The sequence below is a fragment of the Euleptes europaea genome, chromosome 1 (genome assembly GCF_029931775.1).
Source record: "Euleptes europaea isolate rEulEur1 chromosome 1, rEulEur1.hap1, whole genome shotgun sequence".
NCBI lineage: Eukaryota > Metazoa > Chordata > Lepidosauria > Squamata > Sphaerodactylidae > Euleptes > Euleptes europaea.
Window position 1 is genome coordinate 107,894,948 of NC_079312.1, and position 17,307 is coordinate 107,912,254.

Here is a 17,307-nt window from a genome sequence, read left to right on the forward strand (position 1 = left end):
CAAAAGTATATTAAATATGTTTACATTTTTAAGGCATCTGGTGAATGTTCTGTGGAAGTTATGCTTTCTTTCTTTTTTCCTGTGGGAATGTTATAATGTTGACCATTGGGTTTTTATTAATTGACACAAAATGGGTAACATCTGTTTAACTGAACTAAATGTCATGCATTATAGATAATAGACTTAAAAATAGGTGTGGAATCATGAAGAATCAGTGCTTCTTGAAAGTACTATTATAGATAAACTCCCAATGCTCTAGAGAGTGATGAACTGAGCATTTTAGAGCAACAAGTATTTCTTTGCCAAGCAGTGATATTAGCTTTGTTCTCACCACGTCTCTTTCAGATAGTTTGCCTAAAAATGATTTCTGTGTGTTTTGAGACTACTTATTCTGATATAAAAAAGGTGTTCCAGAGTTGAAAAGCTTAGAAATTTATAGTATAGGTGAGGCTATCATATTGTCATTGCCACCAATATGGAGGCAAGTCCATGCCAAATGCAGATGTCTATGGTAGGATACTTACAGTGTTTGAAAAGAAACGTTATATTATAACATTTTTTAAAAAATCAATTAATAATGTCCCTTTCCCTGGAGACAGATAATCAGAAGATGTATTTGGAGCTATTTAAGATGACTTAGTGTTGTTTTCTTTTCTTGCTGAGTATCGAAGATCAAGCTTAAGGGATGTATATTTTTTTTCTTTTTCAGAAATTGAGGCCAAGGAAGCCTGTGAGTGGCTGAAGGCTGCTGGTTTCCCTCAGTATGCTCAAATGTTTGAAGGTACTGTTATGCCGATGGCATTCTTAATAAATAAAAATAATTGAGAAGTGCTATGACTGGTAGTGGTAAGAATGAGGCTCAACGGGGCTTAAGCATAACTACTTTATTGCCTCAGAATACAACCAACGTCAAAATTAGGAAACTCCATCCTCTTCAGCCACTCCCCCAAACTACTGGGTCTGAAGATGTCTGAACAATTCCACCTAAAAGGCACAATACCCTCATGACGTGTGTGTTGTGTGTTAAGTGCCATCAAGTCACTTCTGACTTATGGCAACCGTATGAATTAATTACCTCCAAAATGTCCTTAACTGCCTTACTCAGGCCTTGCAAACTGGCCTCCTTATTGAATCAATCCATCTCATGTTGGGTCTTTTCCTGTTGCCTTCAAGGTTTCCTAGCATTATTGTTTTTTCCCCGAAGGTTTGTCTTCTCATAATGTGACCAAAGTACAATAACCGTAGTTTAGTCATTTTAGCTTATAGGGAGAGTTCAGGCTTGATTTGATCTAGAACCACTTATTTATCTTTTTGGTGGTCCATAGTATCTGTAAAACTCTCCTCCAGCACCACATTTCAAAATAATCAATTTTCTTCCTGTCACCTTTCTTCACTGTCCAACTTTCTCACCCGTACATAGTATTCCTCATTACTATAGTATGAATTATCTTGATCTTGGTCACCAGCAACACATCCTTTGGCTTAAGAATTGTTTCTAGCTCCAACATGGCTGCCCTTCCGAATCTCATTCTCTTCCTGATATCTTGGTTTTAAAAAGAAGAGTTGGTTTTTAAATCCCAACTTTCTCTACCAGCCATTTAGTTGATCATGGAGCCAAGGAATAGACAATCTTTAAAAAAATTAATTTCTTCATTGTCAACCTTAAAGTAATGCAATTCCCCAGTAATCATTATTTTTGTCTTCTTGATATTCAGCTGTAATCAAGCTTTGGCACTTTCTGCTTTAACCTTCCTCAGTAGTCGTTTCAAGTCTTCACCATTTTATGCCAGTGACGTACGTAACATAAAGTATTCATAAATAAGTTCTGTAACAAATACAATGAAGAAATCTTTGTGGAATGTGACACATAAGTATCTGTCCAATGCAAGTCAACCCATTTGTCTGTCACAGGCATTGGCGCATAGACACAAATGAGCAGCATAGAGTCCCACTGAAATGATGTTAGAAACAAAGGAAAAGAAGGAGGCTGAAAACAGCTATATGCCATTTTGTTTTTTCACTGATACCATAACAGAAAAATTAGATGGTAACCCCTTTACTCTGGCACTTAGAGAAAATGCTGCCCATTCTTTGTGTGGTCTTTTATGACATGACGATGTAATAGTCTTGAAGAAGCCCCATACTGTAATACTATAATAGCTGGAAGACTATTGTGGGCCAGGTTAAAACAGGCCAATATGAGTCAGAAACATAGATCGTCCTATTCCACTGAAAATAGTTTGAAGCCTTTTTCCAGCCTGAGGATCCTTTCTTCAACTTCAGGGGCTCTTCCTACAATGGAAGAGACATTTAAATTGCAGGAAGGCTGTGGGTGCGGCTCCTTCAGGCTACAAGAACTTCAGGCTGGAGAGATGCCACTGTGTGGAGATGGCGTTTTGTAAACTGAATCATCCTGTATGATAAACAATTCATGGTTAGGGATCTTGCAAACTGTTGCAGGTCTCAGCTTGCATTTGGCTTCTTCACTGAATTTGAGTTTAAACAGCGATTAGGCTTGTCTTACCATATCCAACTCTACCCATCTCCTTCTGCCAAGCAGGTGAGTGCAATGGCACCTGGCTTTTGGGCACAAGGAACTTGAGAAGTTCTTGCATATTGGAGCCACTGCTTAAATATAGTACAGAGTAGAAGAAACCTGGTTTTCTTAAGTAGGGAAGAGGAAGCACTGGACTTTGGGTCCCCATTCCCTATAAGTGTTGTGTGCGTGTGTGTGTGTCTGTCTGTCTTCCAGGTGCCAGAGAGAGTCCCAGATTTCTAGAGTGCCCACAGAGGCTAGATAAGACATAGACCCTGCCCTCAGGCTTACAGCCCAAGCACCGTAACAAACGAAGGAAGAAGAGTGGAGGGAAAGGCAGAGATTCAGGACCAACTAAACAGTGAACAGTGAGGAGTTACCAGGCTTTTCAGTATATTGCATGGAGGGAGAGAAGTCAGTGTTAATGGCATCATTGGAGGGACTACTGAAGTTGCGAAATGGAGGTGGTAATCTTGTACTTTAAGGAGAGACAAGAGCAAGGAGTGTAGAAGGCCATGACTGGAGTGAAGGGCGGGAAGAGAATGACGAAATTTAAGTTGAAGTTGTTTATACAGAAGGAGAGAGCCAATTGGGAAAGCCCCCAATGGGGGCGGAAAGCGGCTTACATTGTTCTCTGCTAGGGTGTGTGTGTGTGTGTGTGTGTGTGTGTGTGTGTGTGTGTGTGTGTGTGTGTGTGTGTGTGAGAGAGAGAGAGACTGGCCCAAGGTCACTCAGCGAGCTTCTGTGGCAGAGTGGGCATTCGAACCTGGGTCTCCCAGATCCTAGTCGAGATGCCTGACCACTGCACCACACCGCATAGTAACAGGACCTTAGCGTCAGGCTAAACAGCTTACCTGAGCTAGAGAATTAAAGAATGAGGAAAGAAGCAGGAAGGTTGAATGAGCTGAAAAATTTGCAAGCGTACCCAGTACTTGAGAAAGAGTTGCAAACTGCTGTACCTTATCCTACCATTAGCGTGTACATGTTAATTTTTGCCATATGAGAGGCAGGAAAGTAATACCTGAAGGTATAAAAGCTTCTGCAGTAGACATTGTACTATTTGGACAGGGACACTCTAATGCAGTCACAATAGGTAGGACTACAAGCATGACTGGATATTAAGTAGAAAACAGTGCACTCTTTAATACTGCATTGTTAAAAACATTATAGCATATTAATTTTGCCACAATTGTCCCAATTATTTATGTTTAAACCAAAATATACTTGCCAATGTGTATGTCTACAGTTTACATCACTATCTAATGCTGTAGATTGCTTTATATGCTTTAGGAAACATTTCACTCATTCTAAAATAAAAATAGGGTTTAATAGGGCTTCTTCCTCTCCCCCACCCCCAGATTAAAAGTCATGATGGGGGGGGAAACCCCTTCCCCTTGAAATTTTCTATTTTGTGGGTGGGTGGGCTTCACATCTCTCGTCGTGTCTTGCATTTTCTTTTATCAGACGGGGCAATGGAGATAAAGTTGAGCTTTTAACCAGCAGTCTGTTTTATTGATAGAGGCCCTGATTTGAAAACATTTTCATTAACACATCCTAATAACTTCAATTGGCAAACACTTATCCATAAATCTCTTGTTGTTTTATTTGCAAATATTTAGCCTACTTGAGGCTGGCATTTGTTGACCCACCTAAAACTCTGCTTGGGGATGTTTTAACTAGCTTTAGGGATTTGAAAATTTAAACTCAGTTTCATTTTTGAAAATAAATCTTTGAATTTACCTCTTGCTGTTCTGAACTTTTTTTTTTTTTGGGCAGATATGCAATTCCCTATTGATATCAAAACTGTGAAGAAAGATCATGAATTTTTAGATCAAGATGCGATAGACTCCCTGTACAGGTAATTTTGGTTCTGAATTTTCGTTGAATCCAGTGGAAGATCGATGCTTTTGTTGACCTCAAGGATCCAAACTGAAATGTTGAATCCAGTAATAGGTTTCTAGGGCTGGCAACCTGAGGCTTTAATTAAGAAAAAAAGTCAGTAGAACTGTGGCTAAGTATGGTCCTGCTTCTTTCCCTGCTTAGCTGTCTAAAGGAGCAAGTTTCATAAATGTTGTTGTAGTATGTCACTGTAACTAAAACTGTTCACATACATTTTATAGTAAAAGTCTTCAGCGGGGTGTAGTGGTTAAGGACGGTGTTTTGGAGCGGTGGACTCTGATCTGGAGAACTGGGTTTGATTCCCCACTCCTCCACATGAGCGGCGGACGCAAATCTGGTGAACTGGATTTGTTTCCCCTCTCCTACACATTAAGCCAGGTGGGTGACCTTGGGCTAGTTACACTCAGCCTCACCTACCTCAGGCAATCTGTTAAATCCACCAAGAACATCATCCTTGAGTCAGGCCTGTCTGTCGTTCAGATACACTGTGACATCTTTCGGTTTATGATGGACCATTGAGAAGGGTGTGATTTGGATTTTAAGTTGGAAGGAGATGGGGTGTGTGGGCCCATGCTTATGTTGTATTAACTTTTCTTTAAATCCTGGCTAAGTAACCAGTGTTTTTAAACAGCTTTTAAACACGTGGTTGCCAATCCTGAGCCTTCAAGAATGAAGCAGGCAACACATCTAATATTGGGCAATGGACCAGTTTTTTATTGTTTTCCCCCTAAACCGGTACCTTCATAGACATTCTTATTTTTGTATCATGCCTCCTAGAGGTTTGCTTGACCAGCTGAACTTTCCAGGGTGTCAAACATTTAGGCTGCCTAATTTAGGGACAAGAAACAACAAGTAATAGAAGCACCATTTGTAAAATTAGAGATTGACGTTCTTCTGGAGACTGTTTTGGTAAGATGCTGCAGGCACAAAAGAGACCTTGACATCTTGCCAGAGCAGCTGTACTTCTGTAGGTACGCTCTGTATTTTAATAAGAAAAATATAGCTTTCCCAGATGTTATGTAATGCCCGCTACTCGCACCCACCCCATAGGAGTGCCACTGTAATTGCTTAATTGCAAACAAATTACACAACAATATTGTTCCTTCAGAGATCACTTGAAGACAATATGTATCCCATGCTACGTAAGCATTCTTTCCTTTATCAGTAGCTGCCGAAGGTAAAAAGGAAAGTGAGTCTGTGAGAGTTGGGTGTGAACTGGCAAAATTCATATTTGTTAGTCAGTTGTTTCAGAGTTTTTTGCAACACTGTTCTAAATCAGTTGCTGTACAGAAATGGAAAGATAGTGGAGTGTTAGTAAAGGCCTGGACATCAGCAATTAAGGAAAAATCCGCCGACTTTCCTTGGAAATGATACTGTTCAAAACTACTTGATATGTTGGCTGCCCCTTATCCATGCAGGAGACTTCTTCAGACTGTTATATTGGCACCTTTCAATAATGTGACTCTAATGTGGAATAAATAAATTATGTTTTGTGTTGTCCACATTATCGTTCCTTTTTATATTCTTCAAAACACACATTGTGACATAACAATTTTTTTTGTATACATTATAATTTGTGAATGCCCTCAGCAGTACGGCCTAAACCTGTGAATTTGTCTGTGTCTCTTCTAGGCGGTTAAATACATTGAATAAATGTGCAACAATGAAAGTGGAAATAAATCGGCAAAGGAAGCGGGTATGTCTCCAAATTAAATTTATTTTTCTCCTCTTAAAAAAAATCAAGCTTTATGACATCAAAAGGCATTGGCACATGAGACTATGCACCATCAAGAATCCATTGCCTTTGTTTGAGTAGTCCGTGTAACAGTATCTAATGTTTCTGTGACTCCATCTGGCTGTTCTGAACACGTACAGCCCTCTTGGATGCCTTTGGTAGGTCCCCTGCCACCACCTGGGGGAAAATTCCAGATTGCCCCAGTCGGTCAGTACTTCATCCCTAGAATGTGAGGTTGCACCCATGTGTGCAGAAAGAGCAGAATCTCCCTGACTCTACCCTTCTTGGGACTACATAGTGCAGTGTACTTAAAGCTGCTGGGTGTGGAAAAGATAATCCAGCAAGTATCTCAAAGTCAAAGTACACATTGTACAGGGTTATTTCTGTGTACACAAGAACAGATGCTAAAGAAAAATCTAAAAGGGGGAAATTTCAGAGTACTTGGGGGGGGAGTAAAACTTATTTTCTTGCAAACTAAACACAGTATTGACCAAGTCACCATGCCTGGTCATATTGATCAGCCTTCCCCACAGTTGATGTCTGGGCTTGGAAAAAGGAGGCAAAAGCTGGTTTCTTTGGGACCCATATTTCTTGGAGTTCTCAGGGCAGAGGTTCCCTTTTTGGACCAATCAGAAAGTGGAGTGTCCATTCAAAGCTTCTGCCAAGGGAGCCTTTGACCAAAAACCTTTTCCCTTAAGATCCTAGGGTGTTTATGCATGGCCTCTAAATGGTGTGGGGTGCAAAGAGAAAGGGAGAAGTGTCAGTCTAAGAAAATGATTCATTAATTCCCCGCTGGTTGACAGGCAATCCTGATGGATGACAAAGGTGTGACATCTCTATGCTCATTCTCTCTTTCTCCCCTGCCACCCAGCTTTGGATGCTGTGCCCAGCTCTGTGCTTGATTTCAAACTCAAAAGCAGGACATTCCTATGTCTTTCATAAAATATAAGGATCCACCCATAACAGCCAGTAAAGACGAGGTTATTGTGAATGGATGATTATTTGAGAGTTCTGTTACGCATGTGTCTTTGCAAATGCTTCAAGCATTTTTGAACCTTTTCTCATTAGTACTCTGAGCAATTGAGTGGAGCTGGGGATTGAGCAATCTGCTTTATGTGTATTATCTGCATACCATGTTGACCCAGTACTAATGGTATGTCAGACAAAATGAGGGGGCAGAATCCTGAGGTGTACAATGGTCCCTGGTTCAGACTTCATGTGAAGAATCACATTTAAAAACTACCTGCAAGCAGAAAACAGCACAGTGGGGAATAGGTTAAGCTAGAGCAGCCCCCCCCCCAGCCCAGTTTGCCAACTTTCTACAAGGGATATTTTGTTTACCTAAGGGAGCATTAAAAAATAGCATCCCTTGCTCGCTGAAGTTATGCTTAAGATTTGACCACCTTGTTCTTCTGTATGCCTTCAGACTTGATTCTTACTCTGCTATTGCAAATCTGCTTCTGGGTAACATGGAAAGCCCAGTTTCTGGAGGATTGATGGAGAGCAGCTGTAGCATGGGCTCTTTTTGCATGGTCCAACGCTGCTTGCATTACGCTGTGGGGAAAAACATGCAGCCCCTTTGCCACTGAAATAATATAAGAACCAACCTTGAGTGTAGTTCTGGAGTGTCCATTTTGATTTTATTGAACAGGCTTGAACTAAAATGAAGCCGACTTAAAAGTTATTGACATATAGTTTGCAGTAGTTTAAAGAACTACTTTTAACTGGACCAGTGTAATTGTTGATCACAAGCCAGAAAGTAATTGATTTATCTAAATGTCCTTCTTGGTGTCTTATCAATCAATTTATTAGGTAAATCTTGTTACAATCTGTTGTACTTGCTTACAATAGTTGGGCTTCAAAGAGAGTATTTGTGCGTACACACAAAGCGCTTTCTAGCACTGACCTTTCACATCTCCATGGAATTCTACTCCTGTGGGTGTGGGTTTTCAAGACCATGGGGTGGGGGAGAATAAACGACTGTAATTGATTTATCATTCATACTCACATTTTAAACATCTTTTCTTTTAAGAGCGATGAATCTGAAGAGGATGAACCTTGCGCACTAAGTAACAAATGGACTTACGAAAAGTGTACTCAGAGATGGTCTCGCCTTGATAGTTTAGAAGGTTTTGGAGCTTCAGTTGCTGACAGTTTGAGGCTTAAGAGCATTGGCAGTGGGGACATAGCTTTTTCTGACCATGGGGAGAGAAACGATGAGTGTTCAGTTCACAGCACTAGCAGTGGCGATAGCGATTTAATCAGCTTTCCAAAGACTTTTGAGGAGGTGGAGACTAGCAGGAGTTCGTCCACGGGTTCCTCAAACAAATTGACATCCCCTGATTCTACCTTCAGCTGCTCTTCATCTCCTGGTGAAACCTTGAATATGATCCGTGAGGACAAGCTTTTGGATAAACCGTCCAACAAAAAGGGAAGGAGCTTCCTAAAGAAGATGGAGAAGCTGCGCATACGCAGCAGCAGTCTAAAGAGAGAACCCAGCTCAAAGGCCAAGCCCGTTATCAGTGAGCCTGTTCTCTTAGAGGGATTAACTGAAGAAAAGCTGAGAAACCTCAACTGTGTGAATATCAGTGATATGTCCAGCAGCCAGGGTGTTCCGTCCTCTTCTTACTCACCGCAGACCTGCAGTAGCAGCAGCCAGTCTGAAAACAGCAGCACAGTGAGCACCCCAAGTCCCGTTATCAAGGCCAGGAGGCACAGTAACAGAGGAGGGGCCTACGCAGAGGGCTTTGATGCCAGCAAGCTTTCCGTGTGGAATGATCTCTCCGAGCATAACTTGAAAAATGAGATACATTTGCATGAAAACAAAGTATTTCAAGTACCACAAGGCCATAAGCCTGGGACATTCCCCAAAGCACTGACTTACAGCCTTTTATCTCCCCTGGACAACACTGCTGTTAACTGGAGAACTGGGAGTTTTCACGGGTGCCGGAGAAATAGGGTTCACTTGGGTTCTCAAGACTCTGAAACACCGCCTGGCTCGCTTTCCTTGATAGACAACAGACTGAGCATATATGACAACGTGCCTGGCATTCCTGCCCATATTAACAAAATGGATGCACCAGAGACGGGAGATGACGACGTTTTTACAGAACTAGACAATGTTATGGAACATGTTAACGGGCTCAGGAAGTTGGTCAGTCAATGGTCAGAGAAATTCTCTGACGATGGGGACTCAGACTCTGCCACTCATTCCAACCAATCCACCTCTCCGTGCCCATCGTCCCCTAAGGAGATCCGTCTGGAGATTAAAAAGCATCCTGAGGACAAATTGGCAGAACTGCCTGTCATTGATGGAGAAGATGACTGCAAGAGTACCAGTGAGCATTGCCTTGCAGAACTGGCATATGTAACGGAGTCAGGGATTAGACTGACACCAGCATGTTCCGACAGGTCAGCTGCATCTCTCTTGAGGTTTACCAAGAATCAAGAAATGGTATCTCAGAGCTGCTGTAGCAGGAGGGGAGGGGGCTGTGGCTCAGTGGTAGAGCATCTTCTTGGCATGCAGAAGGTCCCCGGTTTAATCCCCCCCAGCATCTCCAGTTAAAGGGAGCAGGCAAGTAGGTGATGTGAAAGGCCTCAGCCTGACCCTGTAGAGCTGTTGCCGGGCTGAGTAGACAATACTGATTTTGATGGACCAAGGGTCTGATTCAGTATAAGGCAGGTTCATGTCCTCACAGTGGTAAGGAGCCAAGAATTTAGGTCAGCTGTGCATCCTTAGTGACATTGCCTAAGGACAAACAGTAACTGTCTGCTGCTTGACCTCCGTCCAAATTTACAGTGTGTGGATTATGACAGTGTTTTACCTTTATAGGACTATTGTAATAATTAATAATATATAGCGAGAGTGATTTTGGCAGTTAACATGTCTAGTATTTTCTGTGTGTTGGCAGGATAAAAATCCAAACACATTTGAACATTTGGTACAGCCTGGTTTATGAAGTGACATGTGTGTTTGACTTTATACTGAGAGCTGAGATGAACAGCATGTGACTGGTGTTAGAAAGAACAGACAATTGGTGACCAGTTTCTAGAAGTACCAGACAGTTGTATCTTCCTATGAAATGTTTTCATTTGTCTAGTATTTGGATCAGAAAGTTAGGACTTGTTTTGTAAAGTTTTACATCTATTTTTTGGCTCAATTGGTCTGACTCAAATCAGTGCAGTGAAAACTTCCTTCATTTAACTGGTGGTGTTGGGAATAATTTAACTGTGAACGGAGCACCTTGAGATTTTGATGCCTGGTTTCCAAAGTAGTATACTGATTTAGGGGTTAGTGTCAAATCAGAAGCAGTTATCTATGAGTTCTCTAGTTTTCAAAGAGAGATGTATTTGGAGCATTACCACCAAGCATATTCAAACTTCTTTTTCCAGACCTGTGGGAAGATACTGGTCTACTGAGGAAGGCATGAATTTGGAAAATCTTTCTGTACACATTGACAGCCAGTCAGCAGCCCACCTAAACCGAATACAGAAACTTGCTTTGTTAAAACTGACTTCTTTAATGGACAGATACACTCCTTCCAGCAAGCAAGGATGGAACTGGTAAGTTAAAATGAAAAGCAAGGATTTTTCTCCAGATAATCTTTTTCTGAAGTGAAGCAATCAGCCAGCGAAGATCTTGTATTGGAAATTAGATATTATTTGTAATCTGAACTCACTACAGGCTTCCTCCCAAGCCATAATCTGATCCTAGGGTATCTGTGGAGCTTCAGTTGCAGAATTCCCTCAAACGTGCCAGTTCATAAGTTTATTTACTTGGGCAGGGTCTTGAATCTGAGGTCAAGTGGCTAAGGGTAAAAAAACTAAAGCTTAGTCTAGAGAAGACAAAGCTGATGCTGGTTGAAATTACCGCAAGCCACCTTGAACAACGAGGAGAGGTGGGAAATGTCTTTTAATAAGTAAACTGCAGAGTGTGTGGATGGTGTTACTCTGCCAGACTTAGATAGTTAAACATTCTTTAGCAGATCAAGTTAAGAACTCTTGGATGTGCTCTTGGACTCAGACTTATTAATGGATAAACAGGTCAGTGATGTTGCTCAGGGTACCTTCTGTCAATTACATTGTGCTCGTAAACTGTCCTCCAGTTTAAACTCTGCTGACCAAGCCTTGCTGATCGAGCCTCCAGTTTAGACTCTGCTGACCATTACCTCCAGACTGGACTATTTGTAATATGCTTTGTGCAGGACTGCTTTTGAAGATAACCCACAAGCCTCCATTGGCACAAAATTTGGCAGCAAGATTCCTCTCTGGGGTCAGTTGCTCAGAACATACAACTCAAATGCGCCAGTTATCTGTTTGCTTCTGGGTTCAATTCAGATGTTGCTTATAACCCCTTATTGACCTGTCCTTGCTCTTCTGGCTCTATTGATTCATTAGCTCATGCCCTCTTGGAATGCCACTTTTATGAGGAACTTTGATCACGTTATATCTCTCCCCTTTTAACATATAAATCTAATGCCTCTGTGTCTGATATAATTCCTTTTTTTATTAAGCGACAGGGATCCCAAGGCTACATTGTCAGTGGCAATATTTATTACAGTCCTTATATCCCTCAAACATTAGATTTATGCTGCTCAAGATCAATGGATCAAGGAGCTTCTAAGGGGGAAAGGAAAGGAAAGAATATAACCCCTTATTAGCTTTTCATGCCCCAGGCCCTCACTATCAAACATCACCTCCCAGTATACTCCCATGTGCCAGTTACATTCTGCAGCCATTCTCCATATGGTGTTTTCTGTTAGGATTGCCTGTATGGCAACAGTTAGGTCACAGGCATTTTCTGTTGTTGGTCCATTCCTCTGGAATAGCCTACCAGAGGGTGCAGAGGAAAGTGGGTTCATTTAGAAAGGAAAATAGTTTTATTTCAGAGGGCATTTGGTGGAGGATAATTTGTTTTCAAAGATTTGGCTTGTTCTGTGTTGTTTTTATCTTGCTATGATAGTCTTGTGTGCTTGGAAATTGTTGTTTCACTGAGTCAAGGGAGATAAGGTGGGATATAGATGTTTTAAATGAATGAATGAGCGAATTGCAATCTAGTTAAATTGACTGTCTTGCAAAAATGAGATTTGCAACAGCTTTAGCAGTGTTTCAGCAGGGGGTTGAATCTGATGCTTGAAACCTCATGCTGATTGTGTAGATTCACAAGCATCTAGAGATTGAAATTTTTTAAACTGAAGTTGTGAGGTGTTTCAGATTTATTTATATGATACTGAAAAGTGATTATTTGAAAAGGAAGAGAGATGGTTTCTTTAAAAGGTCTCTTATACCAACAAAATGAATTACATTGTATTTTCAGGACTGTTCCGAAGTTCATTAGAAAAATAAAAGCCCCTGATTATAAGGACAAAAATGTATTTGGAGTACCACTGTTGTTAAATGTCCAGAGAACAGGTCATCCACTTCCAAGGAGCATAGTCCAAGCCATGGACTACTTAAGAGACAATTTTCTTGACCAGGTATTGTATGGAAAGCAGCTTAGCTCGTGGGTTGCGTGGGTTGTTCTTTTCACAGGCTGTACCTGAAAATAGGATGGGAGATGTAACCCACATCTCTGCCCTCTTCCTGGCACTGTCCTTTCCCATTCCTTCCTGAGAATGTTAGTGTGTTACATAGGAATCATGTTCTGTGATGTCCCTCTCTTTGGCCATTGTTGTGTCCCCCTCACACCTATTTACCATAGATACTTCACCAATTTCTTCCGCTAATTTGTTTTTAGTGATGTGAGGACAGCAAAGGCCATGCCAATTCACATTGAACTCTCAAGGTTTTACCCCCTCTGTATTGGAGTAATTTCATAAGCTGGTTTTTACGCAAACCAGTTATCAGTACCCCCCATCAGTAATACCTGAGCCGCTTCATTGTTTCAGAAAAATCTGAACCCGCTGTCCAAGTGTGCCCACCCAAGGCATGGGTGTGGGGAGCTGTACAAAGATTACTACAAAGGGTAAAAGGGGACACTTCTCATTGCTCAGTGTCTGCATTCTCAAGTGATAAGTTGCCTCAATAAAGCAGTCATCACAGCCCAATCACCACAGACCAAACTTTCCTAACCCGTCACATCACCTCATACCCAGTATTTTTCAGTAGAAGTCGCTCACATATCCCATCTGTATGCTCTGAAGGAGGGGAGAGGATAGCAGAAGGTGTGTGCTTGAGTCACCACTGAGTGCCTGATACAGTGGACATCATGATGAAAAAACTGTGTGATCCATTCTTCTGTAGTTTATTAACATAGCGCATGAAAGCTTCATTTTGTCAGAGTAGTATATCAGATTTGGGCCAGTGGAATTTTTTCCATCGATTGGATCTTTACCTTTCTATTTTCACTTCCATAGGTTGGCCTTTTCAGAAAGTCTGGTGTTAAATCTAGAATCCTCTCCTTACGGGAAATGAATGAAAATGACCCTCACAATGTAACTTATGAGGGACAGTCAGCATTTGATGTGGCAGATATGGTGAAACAGTATTTCCGAGATCTTCCAGAACCTATATTCACCAGCAAGCTTTGTGAATCCTTCCTTCACATCTACCAATGTACGTAGTGGCAACCCTAATCCTAACTTGTTTTAAACAATGATGGTACAAATCATTGGTTGTCTTACCACACATCATTCCACTTTGGTATGATTTAAAAAAATGTATGAATGTATTTAAAGCACAGATTAAGAAACGAAAGACTAAGTATAGGTAGAGTGATGATTCTTTCTAATTACTTGAAATGTGTTTTGATGCTTTTAATAACTTTGGACAGAACTTTTGTTGATCATTTTTACGGTGACTTTAGGAGAGCTAAGCGATTGCTTATGTGCGCTCGTAGGTTTTCTTGATTTGTGTCCCTATCATAGGGATAATTGCATTGAAACTTGATTTGTGTCCCTATCATAAGGATAATTGCATTGGTGTCCTACTGAAATAATAAATGTAAATTCATAGATAAGAAGATTATATTTACTCTTCATAGCATTTTCTTCATAGCAGTATCATGTCTATCTGTCTTTCTCTCTCTAGACTTGCCAAAAGATCAGCAATTTTGTGCTGTCCAGGCTGCTTCTATTCTGCTTCCAGATGAAAATCGTGAAGCTTTGAAAATTCTACTCTTCTTTCTCAGGGATGTCGTAGCTTTTGTCGAGGAAAATCAAATGACACCAGCCAATCTTGCTGTCTGCCTTGCCCCATCCTTGTTTCACCTTAATACCCTGAGAAGAGAAAGTTCTTCATCGTCTAGGTATTTTTTGTTTAAACAAGACATCCGTGGAATTGTGCCGATATGCAAGAAGAAAAAATATACTGTGCTTTTAACTTTAAGTTGTTAGTTGACTTTAGTAGAAAGTGAATACGATGTTGTGTTGGTGCTTATTTACAGTGAGGTCCCTCCTTCCATGCTGCATGGCCAGTTACCTTGTCAGTTTTTGGCTATGTCTAAGTGCAGATCACAGGCCTATGAAACTTAGAATGTAGTTACTTTTCTGCGCCAGATACACATTCTGATGATGTGATAGTGCTTCTTTACCTGCTTGTCTTAAGGCTAAACCAGAGCTTAACTCTGTGCCAAAACATACAGTAAATATTGTCGAAGGCTTTCACGGTCAGAGTTCATTGGTTCTCGTAGGTTATCCGGGCTGTGTAACCGTGGTCTTGGTATTTTCTTTCCTGACGTTTCGCCAGCAGCTGTGGCAGGCATTGAGTGTTACTCTTCTGAAGATGCTCACGTCAACCCTATGAGGTAGGGTTACCTCATTACCTTTGATACTTTTTGCAGGACAATGATTCAGCTCAAACCCAACCCCTTTCTGACTATATATTACTCTTCCTACACACTTGACACTGAGAGACACTGTCCTTCAGTGTTACTCCTCTGAAGATGCCGGCCACAGCTGCTGGCGAAACGTAAGGAAAGAAAATACCAAGACCACGGTTACACAGCCCGGATAACCTACGAGAACCAATACAGTAAATAGTTGGAGGAGAAAATGTCTTATCCTATGGTCAGAGTAGCAGTTTAGTGCGATCTTGATTTTAGATCATTATGTTAATCTTTAGGTCTTCATACTACAGATGTTTTTAGGCAACAACATTTGATAGCTGTTCTGTATTATTGTTGTTAAGATTAGAGCATAGTGTTGTTGCTGACTTGTTCCCTCTAAATGTTAACTTCTCACAACTGGATTTGCATTCCTTGAGGCATTTCCAAGCATTGCCTTTCCTTTGGAGATAAAGGATATAGAGAACATGAGAAATGGGAATGGATTTTTTTTAGAGATACAGACTAAAGTTGGCACACCATTTCCAAGTATTAATTGGCAGGCGTGTCTAGATAAAAAGCTGGGCCTTTTCTGGGTGCCAACCTTCTAAGGACCCTTTTGTTTCCTCAGCGTTGAGGAAATGCACGGTGGGGCTGTTTTTCATGATGTTTTTGGTATATACTGCCACAGCTGTTGCTTCGTGTGTCCATATCCTAGAATAGCTGGCACTAGAGTGGGGCCGCATTGTTAACTGCTTCCATGAGATCTTGAAGTTTCTATGATACCAGAGAATGTGGTAAGAAACCCTGTGTTTGAGCTGTAGGGAGTCATTTGAAAACTGCTTCTTTGAGACATTGCCCTAGTTGCCACCAGTAAATTTATATAAACAAACAGAATTGATCTGTTTTATCTTGCTGGCTTTCAAATAGCTCAGGGTGGTGTACATGGGGTTCCCTCCTTTGAGATAAGTTAGCCCTTGAGACTCTTACTAGCCAAGGATCACTGTATGGCTGAGTGGGGATTTCAAGGTCTGCCCAGTGAAAATTTAGCATTCCACCCCCTATACCACAGTAGCTCGCAGAAAATGGTGGCCAACATGCCTTAAACTTGAGAGTGTTCTGAAGCCTGGTAACAGGAAATTTTCTGAGATCTTTATCCCCGACAGCCTCTGGACATTCAGGGAAGGGAGACTTTATGTCCTCTATAGTAAAGTGAACAATATACCCTGCACCCTACAGTAAAGTGAACAATACACCCTGCATCAGGGAGTTTGTGTACCACATCACTTTGGAGTAATATCTGTAATTTAGGAGATGCATTGGGAAGTGGAATAAAAATCTCAAACAGTTGTTGGCTGCAGGTAGTTGTTTTAGAAATGTATGTGTGCCAAAGATATGAGGGTGTGGTCATAGAAATGGGAAAATATGGGTGTTAGGAAGGGTAAATGCTTTTTTTTTTTTTTTTTGCTTGTCTGTGGCAGACTAATGATGTTTAGGGAGCAAATGCTATTTCTTAAAAGAGAAGCTTTGGTGCAAATTGACATCTGATAGCTAAATCTTTGATAGGGGTGAAGAGAGGTAAAATGTGAGGAATGTGTTTTTAAAACACATTCAGGCTATAAAACAAGTCCAGCAATGCTCAGCATTCCCCAGGGATAGATGAATCAACAACTGAGCTGATGACAGCACTGTCAGTCATAGAGAGTGAGTGAAACGTTGTCAGAGCCAAGAATGTATTGGAAGAATTGATTGTTTCGGTTGCAAAGAATAGTGTTTGGAAAGAGCAACCCGGTTGGAGTCAGGGCTATAAATTCAGATTTTAAAAAAAGAACCAGTATACAGTTAGTTTAAAAAAGCTTGCTCTATTGTTTTAACTGTAAGGTTGCTTTGAACCTTAAGGATTAGATAAGAGGCTGCTAATATTTCATTTTCCGCATTGGGACTTCAAAGGGACCTAATCTAACAGTTTGGGCTTCAAGGATTAAAGTCAAGTACCTTTATCTAGCAATCTGTGTTTAAAAATGGTCCGAAAGAATGTTCCAAGATAAAGTTGTTAGAGATGAATGCCAGGCTCTTTGCAATCATATGCTTGGCACGATGCCACAAATAAGCTTAAAATATGAATTAGCGACACTTCAGGAGGGGGCATTGAAAGTGTTTGAGTAATATTATTGGTTTTTTCCCTCTTGCTTTCTGGGCTAGCTTTTAAACAAACACTTCTGATGATAAGCAAATCAGTGAGAGTTGTTTGTTCATTCAACCGAAATGCAAATGACTGTGTCAGATTTTATTGCATTAGGATTTGACTCAATAAGTAGTCATAGATGGAATTCATAAGATTGGACTGAAAGCGTTTACATGCAATGTGAACCACAA

At 40.9% G+C, this 17,307-nt stretch overlaps 1 protein-coding gene across 1 annotated transcript in view; it reads left to right on the forward strand.

Annotated features, from left to right (window-relative positions):
* The window catches only part of LOC130488749 (rho GTPase-activating protein 7-like), a 91,661-nt gene that overhangs the window by 65,979 nt on the left and 8,375 nt on the right, over positions 1 to 17,307 (forward strand). Inside the window, exons 2-9 of the mRNA XM_056862391.1 lie at positions 710 to 781; positions 4,313 to 4,394; positions 6,068 to 6,131; positions 8,203 to 9,581; positions 10,563 to 10,733; positions 12,487 to 12,646; positions 13,526 to 13,724; positions 14,199 to 14,415. Coding sequence (XP_056718369.1) covers positions 710 to 781; positions 4,313 to 4,394; positions 6,068 to 6,131; positions 8,203 to 9,581; positions 10,563 to 10,733; positions 12,487 to 12,646; positions 13,526 to 13,724; positions 14,199 to 14,415 — 2,344 coding nt within the window. The remainder of the gene's footprint in view (positions 1 to 709; positions 782 to 4,312; positions 4,395 to 6,067; positions 6,132 to 8,202; positions 9,582 to 10,562; positions 10,734 to 12,486; positions 12,647 to 13,525; positions 13,725 to 14,198; positions 14,416 to 17,307) is intronic.